Below are 24140 nucleotides of genomic sequence, written 5' to 3'. Positions count from 1 at the left end.
GCAGATGCCACGGGTTAGACATCTCCTCCTTTACCCTTTTGGATGAGTACGGCCCCCAACCTATTGACATTTGCATCCTCGAGAACTTCTGTTGCCTTTGCTGGTTTCTTCTGACAACACATCCTTCATTTCCTGAGAAGCTGATAGTTGTCGCTCCCTCCAGGTCCATTCGGTGCCCCTTTTCAGCAGTTTTCTCAATGGTTCTGTTAGTGTGGCCAAACTGGGAATGAACCTACTTCAGTACGTTACCATTCCTAAAAAGCGACATATTTATGGCACTTTGGAGCATCGGCTGTGCATATGTATATATTGCACGATATTCAGGTCAATGGATATGCCTTGGGCTGATAATACATGTTCAAAGAACTCCATTTACTGCTGAAATAATTTACATTTATTCTTGTGTAGCATTACACCACTTTCCTATAGTCTTCTCAATACCACCCTCAGTCTTTTGTGGTGGTGTTCTTCATTCCTTGCACATATTAAGATGTCATCACTTATGCTAATGGCGTTGGTTAATGCTCCTATCACCTTTAGTCATTTTGGAATACTTGTGCTTTGGACGATATCCCAAAGCTGAGTTTCTTGCATCTCTGTGTGTTATGAATGTTGTTATATGTCTAGAATCTGGGTGCAAAGTCAGTTGGTGATAGACCGACTTCAAGTCATATTTGGAGAATGATCAAGCTTCACTCAAATAAGCAATGAGGTCATCCATAGTAGGTGGGACATGCTTTTCCATTTTATGACTTAGTTTGAGAATCTCATGTCTATGCAAATTCGGACCTCCCTGGGTTGTTTTACCTTTTTCCGGGTGACGGCTGAGGATACCAAGGGCTTGGGCCTCGCACCTTTCTATAATTCCTTGTTTCTCTATATTATTCAATTCTTGTTCCAGGAGTGTAATGGTATCATTCTGTAGCAAAGGCCATGGTTTCTACTGATCCGTTAATATGTCAGTTGTATTATTTTATCTTTGAGGCATCCAATGATTTTGGAATAGTCCTTGAAATTCTTCTAGTTTATCCTCTTTACACGGTTAACAAATGCAGTTAATTTCATCTCTTCTGCTGTGGTTCAACTAATTGGCGAGTCTTCCCATGTAGCAAATACATTGCCTCCCCTTTCAGTTGTTCATTACTGATCATTACTGTGCCTTTCAATGGCGCAAGCATGACTCCTCCATAAATGTATCCTTTCTTTTTAGTCAGTTTTAGTTTGGGCCAGGGTTCCAGTTGTTTGGATTGCATGTAGGCCATCGCATTCACGGGGGACCCAGTGTCTATCAGAGCTTTCTATGATATCCATTTGACACTTCGGGTAAGTTCTCTTTTTCTTCAATTCATAATGATATAGACCACTTTCTCACTTTCACTTTCTGACTCATCTTCTAGGGCTTCATTAGCAGCCATTTTTACTCTGACAGGGTTATCTTGCTGCCCTATTTACTCTGGATGGCCTCAACGGGCAAATGTGTGCGCAATGATTCATTTGGGCCTATGTTGTCATGAGGGAACTCTACCCCTGTTGCACATTTTCATTGTGTTCCTTTTCTGGCTGTAGTTCTTTCCCAGGCCCTCTTTGTGTTCTATCTCGTGCTCTGATTATGGCCTTGCTTCCTCGTACTGTTTCCATGTGCACTGCTTTTGTATTTGACATCTCATGTGCTCGCCCTAATTTGATCAGGCTGTCTGCTGACATTCCTGGTTCTCTTAGTATAAGCCGTCGTAACTTATTGGATCTGTATTCCTGTATTATGTGCGCTCTCACCTCTTCATCTGGGTTTGTCGGTAGTGGGAGTGCTCTCCAGTTCTCACAGGCATGCTAGAACTCCCACTTTTTGTTGAGTTTGCCTCAATGTCAATCTCTCATAATCCGCATTTATTTATGCTAAGAAATATGTAAACGGGGCTGCGGTGTCTGCATCATACTCGTCTTCTCGTCCTCTGCTGGGGTAATTTTGAGCTTGAGAAAAGTCTTGTGCACTTCCGCCACCCACCAGATGCAGTAACTTGGGTCTTGTTACAGCACGGTCTGTTTCCTTGGTGGCCTTAATGCAACTTTCTCAACATTTTAACCACAGTTTGCATAGAGGATGCAGAGTTTTCATGAGGCAAACATGGCAGAATGGCTGCCAACTGCACCTGAGCGGGAGCCTCTTTTAGTCACCTCTGTGCATTCTCGCCCGGATGCACGTCATGTCACTGATTTCCATCAAGTCAAGTGGGGACCTCTTAAAGGGCCCACTCCCTGTGTTGCAAAGTAATGGAGGCCACATCCAGCCCAAATGAAGGGGACTTCTGGATGCGGCTCAAGGTGTGTGGGGTTCTACATGCAACCAATATTAAGGGGGGTTGGGATCCTGAATCCAGCCCAGCTAATAGGCTTCTTCTTGCTCATGAGTACATGCTTCCCAGCCAGGTTTCCCAGTTCCATGTGTGACACCTCAAGCCAGTCCTGCTTTCTGCTTCAAATTTCATGCTGGAACTTGTAGTTTCGTTTTTCCCATTATTAGGGTGGCCTACCAGTCTCAGCATGCAGTATGGAAAAAAACACAGGGCTGTCTTAAAGATGCTGCGTGGAACTGGGAAACTTAGCAGATATGTATGTGGTTTGTGAATGCAGCTTCTTAAAGGTCCTTCCATATGCCTCTTTAGTCCTGCCCTTAATTTGTTCAACCGACTGTGCGTGGGTTAGAACAGGGACGAGTTTCCAGTGTCAAGGTTGTGACCAGCATCAAGAACAAAGAAAGCGACCCAAAGTTTTAGTTCAGGGCAGACTGACCTGTGCCAGAGTAAATGCCGAACTAGCTAACAGGTGCCAACACAGTCACGCATTCACAGACACGGTCCAGAGCTTTTACGCATGAGCTTGGCATACCCTGTGCCCTCGATGCGCCCTGACCTATCCAAGTCTCGTAGCACAGAAAATAGATACCAGAATCCCCAGCGCAGATCTGCCATAGTAGCCTTGCTCTGTGCCTCTGCAGATAACACCTCCTGACCAGGGCTGCCCCGGCTAGTGCGTTCTCCCGATAGTATAAGCCCAGCCCCTGCAAATGGTTTAGCCTCTGCCTGCCTCTACAGAGGACTTCTTTTGAAGCAGGCTGCCTCTGCAGGTGACATCTCCGGAGAGGTTCTGCCCCACATCCTGCACGAGCGGCCTCGCCTGTCGGGTCTAACCCTGCCTCTACAGGTTAGATATTTGGACAGTCTGTCTTGGTATGGCAGTTCTCCTGCTCGAATCCGCCCCCCGCCTTATCGCTCCTCCTGATATGATCTCTCCTGATATAGTAATAATACCCCTAGCCTGTAAGGTGACTGCTGCTGACTGTTCCTTTCTCTCTATCTTGTAGGACTACGAGAAGGCCCTCTTCTTCCCGTGCAAGGCAGCCGAGCTGGTCAACGACTATGGCAAAGGCTGGAGCCTCAAGTATCGCGCGATGAGCCAGTACCACATGGCTGCAGCCTACCGGAAAGTGGGTCGACTGACGGACGCCATGGAGTGCTGCGAGGTATGGGGACAGCAAGGTATGGGAAGGCATGCCTCTGTAGGGAAGGCTTTGGGATGGAAAACAAAGAGAATGGGATCCCCATATGCTTGTAAAAAGGTATTGGGGGTGAAGAACAGGGACAAAGCTGGGAAGCGGAACATGTAACTGCAATGTGTTGTGCGATATGGGGAAAAACTTGTGGCTGTGAGGGTAGGGATACTCAACATCTGGTTCTGAGTTATTTAGTTATTTGATGTATTTCTGATTTGTATGATACCAGCCACAGTCATGGCCGCTTCGTAACACCTCAAGGATGGGAGGGTGGAAATAACAAGGATCTTCCACAGGCCTTGAAAGCATTTGGATCTGCAAGTGCAAATAAGGGAAGGAGGGAAAGTGGGTATGTTGCAGGGAGGACAGTGCAAGTATAATCAATTAGACAAGAAGACCATGGATGTGCAGATACAGTTGCATGCCAGCAAGTGGGATATAACTGCCAGACCACATGGTGGATGGAGTTTCTTGCAAGTTAAGCATGTAGGCCTTCTGAAAGAGGAGGGTCTTACGTTTCTTTCCGAACTGCAGTTGGTATGCCTCCAGTCTGAGCTCCAGAGGCAGGTCATTCCACAACATGGCAGTATCGCCACTGAGACTTTGTCTGCTCCTTTCTTCATCCTGAAAGGTATGACAATATTCTTGAGGATCTAAACATTCTGAGAGGATAGTACTTGTAAATCTAAGCCTTGCTCATACTGGCCTACATTGGTGCAGCCAGTCTGGGTATGTTTTCTTACTGTGGCATGACATGGTGTACTTGCAACCAGGGTAAAGCCAGCTACTGATGCAATTAATTGGTGTGAATTAATTCCTCTAAATATGCCTTTAATTTATGCACAATTTATTTTCCTATGCCAATTTATGCACAATTCAAAACTCTCCTAATGAGGTACATGGATGCCCTCACCACACCATCTTTCATCTTCAACACGCACCTTCTGCTTACACACATGAGATGGAAAGAGACTACAACCTTCGTCCAGGCCACCAACACCATGAACACAAAACACACCGTTGTTTGACCCAAACTACGATTGCTATCCAACCTCCCAGTCCCACCATATTGCCAACCTCCCAACAATCCCTTTCACTTTGCCTAAGCTAACAATTCTGATCTATTCCTGGCACACTTCCTCTGTGCGCTTCCTGTCCCAGGAACAATAACACACAACTCTAAAACGACCCCAGCACTGCATATTTGTTCTTTTTTTTACCCATTTTAATGTATTCAAGGAATTGTGTAACACTTAGTGTTTTGAGTTCTTAAAAGTTCAAATCTTTAACTACACACATTTAACCAAAAACACCCACTACCATTTTTAAAATCGGGTTTACTTTACTGCACCTAGAAATGTTTAAAAACGTTTTAAAGCAACGCTAAGCACTACAATGTGGAAATGTGAAGCAGGTAAAATGTACCACGAGTAGCACAACTGTTTACCCATATGACACTTAAATACAGTTAAATTTCAATACTTATCTTTATCTTAGCATTTTTTTAAAATGAATTTCAGCGATAAAAAATGTTAGAAGAATTGTAATGATTTTTATGTGGATATAAAAAAAATATTTGACTGATTGCCAGGATTATGATGATTTTGGCAGCACAAGCATTTCAGTCAATTTTCTTCTGTGAGATATGTTTTCGCTCAGTTTTGCTATTCACCTGAAAGTGCCCAGTTCTGCGGCAATGACTTGCATGTTTCTACTGATCATGGTGAACCTTTTGGGGTCTTTACAACATGGACCATGCTTTTCTCCCCCTTTGGCAATCCTGTGTACCCCAGAAGGCCTCAAACTCGAACACCTGCTTCCCGACCTTTCTAAGTATTCACTAAAGTCATTATGAACACTTCCGTTCATGTGCATTGGTTTATCCTTTGATAGATAATCTGCTCAGCTTTTTTTCTATTAGAAAACACTGCTAACAACGCCTAGGTGTATTTGATATTTCAGGGGAGGAGACGAGCTTCTAACATTTCAGCGAGGCCTCCAGCAGCTACATGCCTGGATTCAGGGGACGCATTACCCCCAACTCAGCGGCTCTACATCCAAGCTCTGAGCATCCATAAATTCACCTGTGCTTGTTGGTCAGACCATGGCGGTATGTACTGATTGAGATCTGAGGGTAGGCCTTACCAGCTGTTAACAGCTAACCTGTCCCAGGTAATGTCCGAGCGAAGCTTGCCACCAGGTCTTTGTCGTCATTAGCGCCTGGCTACAGCTATTTCCTTTCCGAAAACAGGTTTCAGAGAGCAGAGAGCTATTCTATTTTCATGGTGCAGTGGTTCGTTGGAAGAGGCACAAGGGGACTTGAGGGCAGAAAAATAGAGGAAACAGCCATTTTCAAAAAATCTTTACAAAACTGGCAACGGGGCAGATAGGGATGCTAATACAGAGCCCCTTCTCAGCTCCCTGATTGGCTGGTGGCCTTCCCAGGGTGCTTATAAAGGAAACATTGTTAGCATTATTTTTGATGAGTACATGACTCTTAAGTCCCTAGACCAGTGCAGTTGGGAACCCTTGTTTCTTTCAGCTCTGGAAACTAAATACACTCATGCCCTGGCTTTCACCCCAGCATAGAGGTAGAGCATGGACTGCCCTAATGCCTTGTGTGCAGTTCTCCTTCATTGTCTGATCAATATATTTCAAAGGGCCCAGAATGCCACTGTCACTTTGACGGTAGCCGTGAAAAGGATCATGTTTGTCACGATAGAGCATATTTGCACTGTTTTGCAGTCTCACTATGAGCTCATTTTAAAAAGTGATGTTTGCCAACGAAATGCTAGGTTTGCTCCACACCAACCTAACTGGCATTGAAAGGGGCCCAATGCCGCCCTCTTCTCCATTTAAACTGAAATGTAAGTGCAGTTGGTGATTTGCAGTACAGGCTGCATAGACATCGAATGCATTACCATCAGATTATGATGGCATCTTGAGACTTGTAATCTTTAGGCGTACGTTCAATGCCCTTCAGCTTTAGAAGTTGGCTGTATGGGCACCATTGCCAACCAATGTCTTTCGATATTGTGTGCAGTGCAAGTGCACTCAATCCTTCATCCAGGACTCTGAGGAAAAATATTCGGAGAGTCTGCAGAACATTCAAGCTGGACTGTAAACCGCTGTGAGGAGTGGCCAGAGCAGCGCCCCAAGCTCTTATCCCGCTTTCTGTCTGCAAATGTGAACCAGTACTGTGGGGATTATTGCAAATGGCAGATGGGAACCCCTTCATCTGATCCTGGAGGAACATATCTGTAGCATCCGCCTCTGGATCTGGTCTGAGGTGGCATCATCTTGCCAACTGTGAGCTGAGAAGGTTCCGAAAGAACGTACCCCAAACTCTCGATGGTTTGTTGAGCTCCTTGCTGTACATCACCACCCAGATGTTCTGATCCATAATGTCTCTAGAGAGTGGTGCCTGATTCCTTGGTAGGCTCTAACAGAACCTTTCCCCTGGTTCCTCATTAGTGTTTGATGTAGCTCACTACCAATCGCACACTGCCTTTCGTCAAACATTTCACCGGAAAGTAAGCCCTTAATAGCTCTGGAACATTGATATAGAACTTCAGCACTCTCGTCTCAAGCCTCTGCCTCTAGTCTATCATCCTGAGATAAAGCACATAAATGGGATTATCCTGCGCTTGCTTTAAGCTTCCTCATTCCACTTTGCGACCTCCATGACTGTCTGCACAGCCAGACAAACCGTTCCTGCTACTGTACTTGAGAGCGACATTTGTATATATATCTGCATTTATTTGTACATATATCTGCATTTAAACTCATGATCACATCAAGCCATATTTTTGGCACCCATGTATCTCCAAGGCACGTCTAATGCAGCCTCCCGAGACACTGTCTATCATTTCACCATGCAGTGTCCCCTTGTGATTCAATGGGGACACCTGCATGCTCTGATTGCAAACACTGTGCGACGTAAAAGTCCTTTCAAGCAGAGAGGCATTCAGGTGCTTGCTGTTTCCAGTAGCAGTGGTGGGCCTGAGGATGAGCGTTCACCTGGTGTACCCTCAATCGATTGGGAACCAGCGGTGAACGCCACAATCAAATGGAAAGCAAGATTCGATCTGCTCCACCAATGTGATTATTAACAATAGACACAACTGAGCGTAGTGTATTTTGTTTTTATTTATGCCGGTTTTTTTTCTCGGTTTATAGGTCCTGCCAATGTAAAGGCATGTTAAACAGTATTTCACTGTTTTTTTTAAATATCTAACTGATTTTTTACACTGATTTATTAAGTGGGCCACTCAAACTCCTGCTAAATCCCTGTAACTGGTCCTACTTGTATAAACTCATGTCAAAGAGTATATCACTGACTTTTTCAATATAAATCTTTTTCCACACAGACTTATTGTAAGGAACACTCATGCTATGCTTAACAATATATAAACACATATCTCCTTTACAGTGGATGTGTATACATTTCGTACAGTAGCTGGTCGGGCCATAGCAGTAACTTCATTAACAATTCAGTGGACTTTAAGCTCCCCTTCCCTACTCTTTTACAGTATTTCTTTTACAGACGTTTGGTTTATTACAATCCTGTCTTCAGATACAATACAAAATAAAAGAAAAAAGACAACCACATCCTCTAAAAGAACATCCATATCTTCTAAAAACATCCATATTCTCTAAAAACTCTTTTCAATTCATCATAGTTACAACTGTTTTTGCTAAAAAAAAGCTTTTTCATCATAACATCATTCTAGTACTTTCCAATTCCCTACAGTTCAAGCACCTGCCAACATATCCATATAGGGGAGGGGGACAAAAAAGAAATCCAATCTCATGCTAATGAGGGCTTCATGTCCTATTATACTGCATGTTGTTTTCATAAGCGAAACATTACTATGCAGGGATTTAGTTGCCATATAACGTTTCCCTAGAAATGTAACCAGGGCGAATGTTAGCTGTATATTTTCGCCCGCTAAAAACAATCTCCACCAATCAACTGCCCGTAAGAAGAGTATCTTTCTATGAATTTGCCTATGTAAGAGGTTTGCTTATTGGTTAAGTACAGGCAATACATTGTGAAATGTTTAGGGTCTCTATCGCTTCAACGTTTTGACAAAATCTGCAGAATAGGTTTCCATCACCCTTCATACAGGTCGATATGATTTGCTTTGTAGGTAAAATGTTTAAGCAAAATCTCATGATGCGATTTCTCATTTTTTTGATGCAGAAACTTCATTAGGTATTTAGGTATGACATTGACTGCTCTGGTAGCTATTTCAGGATCTGCATATAATCAATGTTAATTTTTCCTTCCTACTGTCTGAATTCGTTCGTGTTCCCACAATTTCTTTTTCACATAGTTTGGGTTCTCTAATAAGGTTACTTAGTCTATTCCCAAACTGTTTAAAATGGTTAAACGTTGTTCTTTCCAGATATTTAACCGCAGGGAGCTTCTTCCATTTGTTCCATTAAACACAATCAAATACGGAACGGCCTAAGGGGAAGATTGAACATTTTCGGAAAAGGCCCAAAGTTTTCCATACAGTTCTTGCATACAATGACGTTAGGCCCAATTCAAATCTTATCATGACTATTGAAAAGCCAGATCCTTCTCCAAAAGACACCCTCCAGCCCGGTGCAAATCGTGCATGGAGTGAAAAGAAAAACCTCTGCCGCATACGTAATTATGGGAGCCACTTTTGATTTAAAAACGGTTAACAACGGAATGAACGAGAATTTTCCATATTTCTTTGGAAGCAAAGAACCTTGAATTGCAAGGCTCTTCATCTTTCCATGCAATTCTCTGCAACAGAAAGCATCATTCACACTGCAATTTAAATGGGAATCTAGGTATCGTATGGAAGAGACCTTATTCAACCTCTGGCTTCCTAAGTACTATTTATGTGGGTTAGATTTCGATCCCTTAATCGATTTCAAAACAAGAACATCTGTTTTTGAACCATTTATCTCTGGACAGTTTTTATTCATATATTCGTTTAGAGCATTAAAACTACATTGGAGGCCTATGGGAGTCTGGTCGATCGAGACCAGATCATCCGCATAAAGCATCCATGCTAGTTTTTGATCACCCATTGTCGGGGGAAATGACCTAATAGAATTCATATGTTCTGCCAGGTATGACAAAAAAAGTTGAAAAGGGTCTGAGCCAGAAGACAACCTTGCTTCAAGACCTTGAATGTGAGTATTTTCTTAGTCAGAAGGCCCTTTGAATTGAGTTTTATCTGTATGTTAGTGTCTGTGCATAAAGATCTCATCGCCGACCATAGATCGGCCGGCATGCCCCTGATTCGAGCTTTGCCCATGGAAGCTTTCTGTTTATGCTGTCAAATTCCCTTTTTAGTTCTATAAAGGCCAAATAGATATTGGTTTCAGACTTCATAACCCTACCTTTCAAGGCGTTGAGTAGAAAGAGGTTAAGATCAGTTGCTACACCCTTAACAAAGCATGTCTGCCGAGGATCGAATCGTTTGGAATCTTTAATCTAGGTTTGAAAATGGGTCAAAAGCAAGGCTGCATATCATTTCCCCAGTGCATCTATAAGTGCTGTTGGCTGATAATTGCCCGGGTCAGTTCTATCACCTCTTTTAAATATAGGTACTATGATGGCACTTCTCCAAGAATCAGGGACTTCTCCCTGCTGATTTATTACATGACTAAAGTGAATGACCATGAACGGACTATAGATTTCCAGATATTTCTTTATCATATCATCGGTCAGACCGTCCAGTCCCGGGGCCCTGGATGAATTGGCTTTCCTTATCAATCTTTCTAGGTCAAGGTGATCAAATTCAAATGACCAATGTTTTTTTATTCCTATGAAGTCATAATCATTCCCCATTTCAGGTTTAGCATAAAGGTTTCCATAAAATGTTACCCATGCGTCTTCTGTCACAGCGCTGGTCAAAACTGTGGCTTAGAAGTTAACATGGTTATTCATTAGATGCCAAAGGGATCTAGAATCATTTTTCCCCACTGCCTGACACATTGTTTCAGCATGTGCATGTATCATAGCGGCCTTATGCGCCAAAAGCCAATTTTTATATGTTTGCTTTCTTTTGCTAATTAGTTCAAAATTTACTATGTTTGTCACGGCTCGCTCCCTTCGTTCCCGTCCCCGCCACTTGGGGGCATGTTCTGGGGTTTATTCCTTACTGGACATTTCCTTCGAACCCTATGCTACAGTGCTCTGATGAATTGGGAGCGTTTAAACCTGATTTTCCAAGTTACTTCCCTTCCGGATCCATTCCAGGTTTTTGGCAGCCAGCATGCTACTTAAATCAAATGACTATGTTTCCCAGAATGCCTTGGCTCACTGCTTCACCTCCTACTTTCCAGAATGCCTGGCTCACTGCTTCATCTCCTCCCTGGCAGCCAGCATGTTACTCAAATCAAAGGACTACGCTTCCCAGAATGCCTTGGCTCACTGCTTCACCTCTTGCTTCCCAGAATGCCTGGCTCACTGCTTCACCTCTTGCTTCCCAGAATGCCTGGCTCACTGCATCATCTCCTCCCTTGCAGCACAAGGCTGGGAGGAGGATAGGCAACACCTGTGGCTCCAGGTGCAGCAGGCAACACGCCTGGGGGTGTGCTCGTTAAGCAGCTTTAAAAACCTCAGTTTGCTTCAGTCCGGCGCTGGTCATTGTAGCAGTGTTCCTGTTGTGACTAGTCCCTGTTTCCTGTACTTAGTTTCTGTGCCTTGTACCTAGTTCCAGTACCCTGTTCATAGATTTTGAGCCAAGTATCTATTTCCAGTTCCTTGTTCCTAGTTTCTGTGCCTTGTATCTAGTTCCAGTTCCTTGTTCCTAGTTCCATGCCTTGTACCTATTCCTGTTCCTAGCTTTCTGCCCAGTTACTAGTTCCTGTATCTTGTTCCTGTGTCCTGGATTGCAGATTTATGCGCTTATTTGATTTATGCTTTCTGAATTTCCCTTTCTGTCTTTCTCTGTCTGCAGACAGCCTTTCTCTGTACTTTACTAATTGATGCAGCCCAGTTTGCCGGTGTTTTCTGTCCCTTTATGCTGCCCTGGTTACTGAAAAGCATGATGTATTATTATTTACTTTCGTAGAATTAGTTACTGCCTTTTCTCCTTGGATTGGGTGGGAAAGGTTTCCTTTTGTGATATCATTTTCCCTGCTCCTGATCCAATTTATTGAGATTCCACTCCATGTTTTCCATTGCACTTCTACATTCATTTTCCATTGATTATTAGGTGTGGGTTTGTTGTTACAAGTTCTAGAGTGTTCCCCTTTTGTTTTCCTCACGATTTATTATCACAATTCAGACTTGCCTTTTACTAGGGTTTATGTATTTTGTTATCTTTAACCCTTTGCTTTTACAGCCTTCTGGGTCCCTGTTTGATCTACAGGGTTCGTGTAATCACTGACATTCAAGTGGTCTTTCCGGTCCTCGTGAGTACTGTTTATAATTGCCTTATTCAGTATTCTACAGATTGTCAGTTCACAGAATCTGTCCTTGCTTGCCCGCTACGTGGGTTTAGCGCTGTCAGTATCTGTAAGAGCATAGTGGGTAAAGAGTTTGCCGACTTTTCCTTTCAACCATAAGGAGGTCCTAAGTGTTTACCCTACATCCCTTTTCCTAGATTGGTAATACTGTTTTTACCTTATTGACATTCCTGGGTTTACATATATACACAAGACTTGGGTATTATATACACGTTGTTAGATTCAGAGTTGTTCACAGTGCAACTGTGTGCATTTTCCCTTTTGCCATAGTATGCCTTCTTCCTTTCTTAACAGAATGACCAGCCCTTATTCCCGTTTGTATACGGCCAGATTAAGAAAGAAAGGCAGCAAGGCTACTAAAAAATGTGTACATAAAGCTTTGACTACGTTTGCCTGTGATAATCAAATCACTGATCCTGATTTAAATGAACTCCTCGACACAAATGGGTATTTACGTGCAAAATATTTTTCCCACAGCCTGGCCCATCATACATTGCCTGATCCTAGTTCTGTCTTTAATTTTGATTCAGATATGTCCGCACAAGCCTTAGCAGCGGAAAATAAAACACTGTTAGATTTACTAAATACGAGTACATCTGTTGTTGAACCCCATGATTCCGGTTGTGCTTTACCTCAGATTGAACAGTTTCATGATTCAAACATAAAGAATGAAGGGGTTCATTACATAACTTCTGTTTTCAGCCCTCAGTCAACTGCTTACTCCTCTGCACAAGTACTTACTGTAGTCCCTAATGTCAAGAGGTCTGATGTCAGATTACTTAAGGGTAACACAGACCAAGTCGGTAAGCGAGAGTATAGATCGCAAGACCTGCAAGCAGTAAATGACGATGTACAATCAGTACACGTCCAGATGACTAGGGCAGGTTCCAGCCCTGATGTCACCATGCCTTCCCTTGTGCCTACTGATAGGGATGTACAGTTAAGCCTGGGCATGTTAAGAGTTGAACTTGAGGAATTAAGACGAGAATACATCAGTTTACTAGAGGAGAATAAAACTTTACGATTGTTTCTGACTACACCTCAAACTTTATCCGTTGATGAAGTGAATACTGTTCAATCTCTGAGTGAGGAGGTTTTAGTAGGTCATGATACTTGTCAATATGAAAAACCTATTGGGAGTGAGAGTCCTCTTTCTTGCACAGCACTTATTCAGAGCACAGATTCTGACAATTGCTCTACCGTTTGTCAGGAATTGCTGTTAGTAGAAGATTTACAAGTCACTCCTTTGCCTAAGAATTCCTCTGTAGCAGTCAGTCATAATTCAGAGTTTGAACACATACATGCTTCTGTATTCCGAACACAATCCACAATGGATGCGTACACAGAATCAGTCATTACTGTAGGCTTAGGTTCAGCCCTTGATCCAGCTGCTGAGACTGAAGTAAACATTCAAGCTGATGTGGAAAACGATGCTACCTCTGTGTTCACTCCTCCTTCTGCCAAATATTGTCACAATGAACAATCAAAGACAGTACATATTTCTTGTTTTGATGGACTCATTCCACAGTATACTAAAACAAGGACCAGGCAAGCGATTCCTGAACTGTTGATAGATAATCTGCCACCTTCAGAAGTTAAGACAAAGGAATGGACACTTGACGGAATCCTGATTAACAGAGACTTTGGAAATGACTCTATGTCATCCACTAAGGAAAGGTGCGGCATGGGTCCAGCTCAGTCTTTGGTTAATGGTGTCATGGAGTCAACCGCCCTAAAGGTGCTTTCCATTCCTGATTCACAAATATGTCTGTCGACTTCTGGGACTTCAGTCTGTCCTTCTACAACTATTGACTCTTCGACTACCCAGTCCACGGCTCTGCAGTCATCATTGTCAAACGTGTTTTCAATCAATGAACAATTGCTATATCTGCCAGTCACTCAAGAGTCTTCACCATGTACGTGGTCAGAGCCAAAGACCTTGACAAGTTTGTCTTCTGCTAACGAGACGGCTCCAGCTTGCATGCCCTCAGCCTCTGAATTTCCTCTGGCATGCCTGTTTTCAGATACAGTGACTCATCCAGCAGTTTATCCTTCAACCATGAAGCCTCTGGTAGCACATCCTGAGTGCCTGTCTCCGGTCCCAGAGCCTACTGCTAGTTTGGCTTCAGTTCATGAAAGACCTGTATCCTGCTCAGCCTCCCTGCCAATATCGGAGGTGAACCTGTCTGCTCTGTTTGATCATGTTGCAGATTCATCTACTTCAGAGCTACCTCCTAAATCCCAGCCATTTATTACGGATGAACATCCAATCTGCCCATCCTATGCTTCAGGAGGATCACCAGAAGGCCTGCCTTTTACACAAGCTAATTCTCCCAACTGCTTGTCTGTAGAATTAGCACCTCCCGCATATGCTACATCTGAGTCTGAGACTTCTGCCAGCTCTCCCTTCAGAAACATCAAGCCGGCTCACGACTCGGGAGGGCCTTACATGCGAGGCCGCTGGACTTGCCTGGAGTATTACGCGAGAGAAACGGATGCCATCCACCACGGCCCAGTCACCGAACGAGTAGCCGACCAAGATAGCGGGCTGGACGGTCCGCGTTTGGAGTCCGGTTTTGATCAACCGCTTGACAACCCTTTTGTTGCCGGATCCCACATGAGCCTGAGGGAAGGGACGGGCACGGCCCTCCAGCTGCAGCGCCAGTTGGGTGCTAGTAGCCGAAGGAGGGGAAAGTCTGCTGCAGTTCAAGATGTGCCTGTTTTTGCTCCCGCTGCTAGTATGCCTGATGTTCCAAGTACTGTGTCTAACACTCCTATCAGTATGCCAAACGTTCCTGCGGTTGTATCCCACGTGCAACAAGGTGGCTACTTGACTGGCTACATGACTGTCAATGGGAGTGCCAGCCTCGTACAACCCATTGGATCTCCAGACCTCCAAGGCATGGAACTTATGCAGGCGAATCTTTTTCACTTTCAACCACAAACTTTTACCCAGATGGATGACAGAGTATCCGAACCTCTACCTCAGCCGCCAGCTTCCTCTTCCGAACATAAACATTTCCTGAAACCTGCTGTTTCCTCACCTCCTGTGTGTCCACTCTCGGCAGTGAGGCTAACAGAACTTCTACCGTTGTCTAAGGCATGTAGCACCAGCCTGCCTCTCTCCCCAAAGATGTATGCATATCCTCTTCCAGTGACTAAGCTTCCCGGACCTTCCGACTCTGCTTCGGGTCCTGCCAGTCCTTCATGCCTTTCTTCAACCCATGAGTCCTTTCCTTACCGAAAACCTGCCTATGACTCTTATAGACTGCAGCCTGATTCTATTCATTCCAGTCCTTCTGCTTCTGCCCGTGGATCATTGTTTTCGTCTGTGCCACCTCCGAAGACGAAGCGCTCCAGTCATGGAAGGAAGATGTTTTGTGCGAGTGACGGCCGCCTGGAGTCGGCCGTGGAAGGGGGTATAGTGTCACGGCTCGCTCCCTTCGTTCCCGTCCCCGCCACTTGGGGGCATGTTCTGGGGTTTATTCCTTACTGGACATTTCCTTCGAACCCTATGCTACAGTGCTCTGATGAATTGGGAGCGTTTAAACCTGATTTTCCAAGTTACTTCCCTTCCGGATCCATTCCAGGTTTTTGGCAGCCAGCATGCTACTTAAATCAAATGACTATGTTTCCCAGAATGCCTTGGCTCACTGCTTCACCTCCTACTTTCCAGAATGCCTGGCTCACTGCTTCATCTCCTCCCTGGCAGCCAGCATGTTACTCAAATCAAAGGACTACGCTTCCCAGAATGCCTTGGCTCACTGCTTCACCTCTTGCTTCCCAGAATGCCTGGCTCACTGCTTCACCTCTTGCTTCCCAGAATGCCTGGCTCACTGCATCATCTCCTCCCTTGCAGCACAAGGCTGGGAGGAGGATAGGCAACACCTGTGGCTCCAGGTGCAGCAGGCAACACGCCTGGGGGTGTGCTCGTTAAGCAGCTTTAAAAACCTCAGTTTGCTTCAGTCCGGCGCTGGTCATTGTAGCAGTGTTCCTGTTGTGACTAGTCCCTGTTTCCTGTACTTAGTTTCTGTGCCTTGTACCTAGTTCCAGTACCCTGTTCATAGATTTTGAGCCAAGTATCTATTTCCAGTTCCTTGTTCCTAGTTTCTGTGCCTTGTATCTAGTTCCAGTTCCTTGTTCCTAGTTCCATGCCTTGTACCTATTCCTGTTCCTAGCTTTCTGCCCAGTTACTAGTTCCTGTATCTTGTTCCTGTGTCCTGGATTGCAGATTTATGCGCTTATTTGATTTATGCTTTCTGAATTTCCCTTTCTGTCTTTCTCTGTCTGCAGACAGCCTTTCTCTGTACTTTACTAATTGATGCAGCCCAGTTTGCCGGTGTTTTCTGTCCCTTTATGCTGCCCTGGTTACTGAAAAGCATGATGTATTATTATTTACTTTCGTAGAATTAGTTACTGCCTTTTCTCCTTGGATTGGGTGGGAAAGGTTTCCTTTTGTGATATCATTTTCCCTGCTCCTGATCCAATTTATTGAGATTCCACTCCATGTTTTCCATTGCACTTCTACATTCATTTTCCATTGATTATTAGGTGTGGGTTTGTTGTTACAAGTTCTAGAGTGTTCCCCTTTTGTTTTCCTCACGATTTATTATCACAATTCAGACTTGCCTTTTACTAGGGTTTATGTATTTTGTTATCTTTAACCCTTTGCTTTTACAGCCTTCTGGGTCCCTGTTTGATCTACAGGGTTCGTGTAATCACTGACATTCAAGTGGTCTTTCCGGTCCTCGTGAGTACTGTTTATAATTGCCTTATTCAGTATTCTACAGATTGTCAGTTCACAGAATCTGTCCTTGCTTGCCCGCTACGTGGGTTTAGCGCTGTCAGTATCTGTAAGAGCATAGTGGGTAAAGAGTTTGCCGACTTTTCCTTTCAACCATAAGGAGGTCCTAAGTGTTTACCCTACATCCCTTTTCCTAGATTGGTAATACTGTTTTTACCTTATTGACATTCCTGGGTTTACATATATACACAAGACTTGGGTATTATATACACGTTGTTAGATTCAGAGTTGTTCACAGTGCAACTGTGTGCATTTTCCCTTTTGCCATAGTATGCCTTCTTCCTTTCTTAACAATGTTATAAGATTGTTTAAATTTACGGAGATCCCTTTGTAGTTGTTTTTTTTCTACCATGATCTGCTTATCATATGTGTGGTTTGGGAGCCTTGCTAGGTCTGACCATGAATTCTTGTAAAAGTGGAATATAATTTATATCTTTTGGATTATTTTGAATTTTCTTATTAAATCTGGTCGTTAGCCTGTTTGTGTCTGCCGCCTCCACACGAGGACGTTTTCTGGCTTCTAAAATGCTTACTTTTGTTGGCTATACCCTGCTATTTTCTTTGATACCCAAGACCATGATATTTTTATCAATTCATGATCGCTGTTCCTTTTAGGTAATATTTTGAGCGATTTAACCTTAATCTGCATATTTCCTGACACAAAAATGTAGTGTAGTACTCTAGATGTTAATCCATTAGAACAAGTTGGTCTCACTGGAATATCACCAGGAGTCTAACCATTCAAAAAGTACAGTTCTCTCATGAGCATTGCATCCCACCACTGCTTCAATCTTTTTTGTTCATAGCCTATAGGGTCGTTCAAATCATCTGTTATTTTGCCAGTCTTATCAATGCAGCCCATATTCAAATCGCCACAGATGATTATAAATACGTTGTTAAATTGTAAGGAAAAGAAATCAACAACCTTCATTATTGAATCAATCAACAGGTCAGTAGTGATGCATTTATGATGTTCAAAAGGAGTAACCAGTTAGCGTCTTTCCTTTCCTCATCATTCATCCTGCAAAACAATAATTGTTTAAACGGATTTACATTTCTGGTTTCTATTACAGTGAGGATCAGGCTGTTCTTTATCAGAGTCATAAGACCTGCTGAGGGCCGACCCTTGTCTCCCTTATATGCTGGGTTCAAATAGGTACTGTACCCATCAAGTACTAGTGATTCTTGAAGCCACGTCTCTTGAAGGCATAATATGTCAAATTCTCCCACAAAAATGTCTGTTTCGTCAATCAGACGACGATATCCCCTGGTGTTCCAAGATCCAATGCTCCACTTGTCGTCACTTCTATCCTTTATTTGTTATTTCTGCTGAAGAGGTTTATAGAAATGCATCGTTGGGAGGGTGTAAGCTGTATGCGGTTTCTGATTAATTACTGATACATCAGTCACTGTCTGAGGCTGTTGGTTAACAGCAGTGAAGGTAATTTTAAGGGAAGTATTGATATTTTGGTGACCAGTCTTCAGAGGCAATGACGCAGACAGGTTGTCTAAATTCAAGTGGTTTGATTTCCCTTGCGCATCGTGTCTCCCGAGAATTCTAAGCGGGGTGCTCTGTGATGAATATTTCTTTTCACCAATTTCCCCGGGTGGTTTTAGTCTCAATAGTAGCCCTTAAAACGTTCCCAGGGGCTATGTGTCTAGATTGTGGCCCTCTAAGTAGGACAACGCTTTTGGTGTTGCCCCCATTCCAGAAAAGAATCATCATGCAATTTCTCACAGATTTCCCGCAGATATTTATCAAAGTTTTTGATTAATTTTTATTTTCAATTATCGAGCGTTCCGAGAGATCAAATCCCAAAAGTAGTAAAGAATTGTCTGCCTCCATCAGATTTATATTATATCAGAAGTTAGATATACAATCAGTCTGTCCCCATGGAGTTTAGATACAAATTCAATGATCTTAATGTCCTCTGGAGATAAAAATCTGAGTTTTGGTATGTGATGGAACAATTGGAGGACATGACAGCGGTTTAAAATTAAACCATCTTTAGCTGACTTCCAAACGGGTGGAGGGCAGATTTAGCTCTTCTCTGGGGAACATTGCAGTGTGTCTTGTAGAGCAATGACCTTGAAGCTTTCTGTCCCCTGCCAGTACCCGTACGGATATCTGCCTTTTATTCAGACATTTAGAATTCCGGTATTCAAGAACTTCATCTATGTCAGTTGGATCAGTCTGTCTGTTCTGAACCAGCCTGCGTCTCTCTTCCAGCGTAGGAAAGGGAGGAGTACACTGATCCAGAACAACCAGTACAATCCCCTGGTTGAGCCTCGTTCATAGTCAAATTGGTCGGCCTCTCTGATTCCAGAGATTGAATTTCCTATGTTCTGTTCCCTACCGTATAGGTAGACAGATTTACGAGCTTCTTAATGGTTGACTGGTCATTGTAGATTTCCAAAGATCTGGATGTGGTGTTTATGGTATCATTGTTCCTGACCCATTTATCTGGCACTCGACCCCATCCTGGTTGGATCTTAAATTTGGAAAAGCCCTTTTTTTGGCAAAATCAAGGGGGCTGACAGATTCCGTATAAACGATTTAGCGACGAGTGGATTTCAATTTTGGGGGGTCTCAATGTTTTTTGTTTTTTTCGCTTGTGCACGTTGCTTTTCAGCGAAGGAACACAGGGAGGTTGAGGGAAAAGAACGAGTCACAAGCAAACCCTCACATGAAGGGCGGAACCCTTGTCAGACAACAAAAAAGGCTTGTGACTCAAAAGTATACCGCTGTCTTAGCAGAACAGGACAAGGCCAACCTTCATCCTCAATTCACAGGAATTCCATCAAAGATAGACAGCAACAAAAATTGAAGGGTCTAAAATGTATTGCATATTTTAATTAATATTCAAACTCAAAAGCATTATATAGATTTAATGCATAAACAAATGAATTACCCTCTCGTGGAATTAATCAAAGGATAATGGAAATCTGATAAAACAAGATTAAACACACACATTGGATAGAACATCACTGTATTGGGCCACAGTAGCGAAATTCCACAAATGGGTCCCAAAAAACAAGGCTCTAGATGGTTCACAAGCCTATACAGTATAATCATACAACAACAGTAGTTAGTTGATTATTATCCCACTCATTAAAATCCGTACCACTCATACACATTCATGAAATGTTACTCATTCATTCACACAAAATAGATTTCAACAATGGTTAAAACAAGCCCAACATGTTTCTTTCCTAACAAGGGTTTACTCCGTGGAAATTCATCAGGGGCAGATCCAGTAACTAAACAACAACAGGAATCCCTCTCAGTATGAAGGACTATAAGATTATTGGTGACCGAAATTCAGTCTACTCTATAACCCCAGTCATGCGTCCTATAGGGTAAGTGTAAGAAAAAGCACAAAACAAGCCCGTTCATAATGGCAAGTCGTTAGCGGAAAGGTGTATAAAACGCTTACTGGCTGTTCATACCAAAAAGTTATTATAAGTGGCGCCTCATTCAATTATGTTAGGTAAATCCGCATTGAAGACCTTGGGCCTCATTACGACCCTGGCGGAAATCGGAAAACGATGGCGGAAATGCAATACCGCCATCGAATAGCGCTCGGTGCGACTATGACCCGTCACCGCAAAGTACGAAGCCATTAGCGACACCGTAGTGAACGCCAACGCTAACTGCACCAAGTACGCGCGCGCGCGCCATGCCAAACCGTAAATACCACCATGGCGCAAGGGTACGCGAATTCCGACCCTAGCGGACATGTACCTAACGCCATCAAGCATGGCGGAATGTACCATTCCGCCATGGTGAGAAGTACGGCATCGCGAATCAACCGTAAACGGCCCCACTGAGTGCCTGTACACCGCTCCCTGCCCACAAAGTACAACTCCCCGTAGGTGCAATGAAGTCACAATGCAACCAGTGAAATGTACAAGTCACCCATGCATGCCAACGAACAAAAGAATCACAAGAGGGGCCAATGGGAGCTGCAGGGCACAGATGGCACGAATACAGAAGCCAATCCAATGGACATGACCACAGTCCCCCCCCCCCCCGAAACGCACGCAAACACAGGCACCTGTGACCAGCAATATTCCGAAAATCACATCATTCCACCAGTCCACCTGGCTGACCGGCATCTGTTACACAAAACCCAATCCCCCGCCCCTGAGCATGACAACATTCAAACAGTCATATTGGCAGCCCCCATCCCTGACCTCACTGGGCTTCGTAGGCAAACGCGCCCAGTACAGTACCACGCAACTAAACTCCGAAGCTGGAACCCAATGCAGATCTCCTATCAATACATCGCTCCCCAAATAGGAATATGCCACATCACTTGCAAAGAAGAACGCTACACGGGCCAAATCAGAATAGAAATTTAATGCACAACAAAATCACCAAGCCCATACAGCCATTAGGCCATGAACTCCAAAACACATTTCACCATTGTGGGCTGCATCCGCAAGAAATGACCAGCCACTACTTGTGTGACGCCCTGTTCCATCATGGTACACAGAGCCACATTCACGTACGAAAAGGCAACATAGAAGCGCACAGAACCGCAGGGCCGTCCCAATGGGGAGGCACTAGTCCAGCTGAAAGGCCGAAATGTTGCTCCGAGCCACTAGTACTGCGTAAGGGCATGTGGCCCATTGGCGATCGTCCCATAAGATCGTAATGCTGCTCCACTGATTAACACGAAGCAGCAGGTGTCGGGAGTAAAAGCCATCTGCAGGAGTGGCATACAGATGGCAGTGGCAAAAGGGGAGGAGATACCTGTCAACCAAAAGAAAAGAAAAAAAACAGAATGGCCATCAGAACTACATTCGAACAACTCACTTCAATGATCACACTACATCCACAGCCATATGCATGCTAGCCCACTCCAAAGGATCATCACCACCCCAAAACCACTTGCGACTCATAACCATCTATATCGAGGTGTAAACACCATCACAAACGAGTGTACCTGTGCATGCGTCTGTCAAAACAGAATCCATCAGATGGGATTGGTAACGTGCATGGACACAAGTGTCTGAGGGCGCGTCGAGACAGGGAGGGCTCAACAAGGCCAGATAGACGATGGTCCCACTATGGCAGCCCTGCATCACATAGCGCAGGGGAGGCGGATAGATTCCAAGAAGCCCTGTACATGGCAAACTCCGTATCAAATCACCTGCCCATGCATCCATTCATCATTCCCTCATCCCGGTATGAAAACGCCTGAATATTTACTCACATAACATTAGAAATATCCATTGAGTCTGTGCGTTATGCAGCCTGCAAAATCCACAGTGCCCCAGCCCGTAATTCCAGTGTTGTGAAGTAACATGTATTTGGGAACGTCCGGCCTCATCGCCCACGTCGCTATTGCGCATCCCAAACCATTCATATCAATCATTGCATCCTCGCCATGGCCCCTGTCTCAAGGACATTGAACAATAGAACGTTATATTTGCAGTCAGACCTGTGGGCATCTCCTCGCCGCTAGCTGAAAACCGAAAGCGCCGCCCTTCGAATTCCTCATTTGCAACATCACGTCGAAAAGGCATCTGTGGCCGTTTGAAATCACTAATTAATCCATGTAGTGCGGCTGTGTGTGGAAATGGCAACTGCCTTCACCCACAAATGGGACGCCCCGCCCGTCGTTGCAACTCGGTACAGTGATGCATGAGGGCCCACCGTTACTCGAGTACTACGTTCCACTGACCCTTCACAAGTCTGTTCGCGACTGCACAGATAGTATGTGAAACAATGGGACCACAGCAGAATGAACATATCAACCAATGTTACACGGCCATCGGGTACAAATACATGATTGCAATAGCAAGATGCCATTCCTCGAATTGCAGCGTTGTGTGCGGGACGTGCTCGGCCAAAGGGGAGAGCAGTTTGCACAGGTGGAATGAATCACCACAGGTGGAGGCCATACAGCCTGAAAACACATAAATTGCACACCCAGTCTCCTCCCACAACCACACCCACTCCGAAATGCTACCGGCAGGACTCGCGATGTTGGCCCTGGGGGACCTGATAGCACTGCAAGTACTCCAACTCCAAGAAGAAGACGAACACCAACTACAACCGGCCGCACGGAGGAGACGCAGGAGGAGGAGGAGGGCAAGGCAGGGCCAGCAAGGGCCGCCAGCACAGCCACTACCACCACGCAGGCAGCCCGCAATCCCACGCCTCCGAGCACATCCGTTCAACCTCACTGATGAGCAGATCCACACCCTCTACCGTCTGGACCGGGACACCATAGCCGCCATTGTGGACATGACACAGGCTGACCTTGTCAGCATGATAGATAGCCCAACCGCCATCCCACCCCTACTGAAGGTGGTGTCTGTACTCCACTTCCTGGCCACAGGCACCTACCAGCACACAGTCGGACAGTTGCATGGCATTTCTCAGCCACTGTTCTCACGGACACTATTGCAAGTGCTCGATGCCCTCCTGCAGCACGCAGACGACTACATCTCTCTACCACGCTCGGAGCAGGAAATTACGAACACAAAAGTGGGATTCCATGCACTTGCCGGCATACCGGGTTGCATTGGTGCCATCGACTGCACCCATGTGGAATTGGTCGTCCCACATGCCATGGAGGCCCAGTACCGCAACCGAAAACAATTTCATTCCCTGAATGTACAAATGGTGTGTGACTCCAACAGGATCATTACACATTGTTGTGCCAGATTCCCTGGATCAACCCATGATTCTATGGTCTTGAGGAACTCTACTATACCACGCTACATGGAGCGACACGCAGGGAACAGATCCTGGCTACTCGGTGAGTCTCATTTCATGCATGATGATGTGGGGTATGTGATGCGGCAATGACCTGGCAGGAAGGGGGGGGGGTGTGCGTACGTAGCAATGGCATTCCACATCATACGTTTCTCGTCCACATACAGGTGATGCTGGGTATCCACTGAAGAGATGGCTCCTCACACCAGTCCGGAACCCACGGGACCAGCATGAGGAGGACTACAACCATGCCCACTCACGTACCCGTGTAGTCATTGAACAGGCATTCGGCCTACTGAAGACTCGTTTCCGCTGCCTCAGCAGGTCTGGCGGGGCACTCCTGTACCGCCATGAGAAGGTTGCAAAGATGGTCATGGCATGTGTCATGCTCCACAACATGTGCGTACGTAGAAATGTGCCCATGCCCCCTGACGCAGAACTGCAAGCACCTGATGATGGTCATGATGAGGGTGGGGATGTGGCAGCACCTCAAGGAGTCTGCGAGGCACCGGAGGGCCGTGACATTCGTCAGCATCTCATTGATGCATGCTTCTAGCACTCACGCCTGGTGGCTGATACATGGACACGGGACT

The 24140-nt window shown here is 44.7% G+C and overlaps 1 protein-coding gene across 2 annotated transcripts in view; it reads left to right on the top strand.

Moving 5' to 3' along the window:
* Positions 1-24140, top strand: part of RAPSN (receptor associated protein of the synapse) — a 447427-nt gene that overhangs the window by 184213 nt on the left and 239074 nt on the right. For both annotated transcript variants that reach the window (XM_069623106.1, XM_069623107.1), the window contains exon 3: positions 3359-3517. In XM_069623106.1, the coding sequence (XP_069479207.1) occupies positions 3359-3517 (159 nt within the window). The remainder of the gene's footprint in view (positions 1-3358; positions 3518-24140) is intronic.

The sequence above is a fragment of the Ambystoma mexicanum genome, chromosome 11 (genome assembly GCF_040938575.1).
Source record: "Ambystoma mexicanum isolate Mex_15411 chromosome 11, UKY_AmexF1_1, whole genome shotgun sequence".
In the NCBI taxonomy this organism is placed as follows: Eukaryota; Metazoa; Chordata; class Amphibia; order Caudata; family Ambystomatidae; genus Ambystoma; species Ambystoma mexicanum.
The sequence above is the reverse complement of the archived record's forward strand: the minus strand, read 5'-3'. Positions and strand labels throughout refer to the sequence as shown.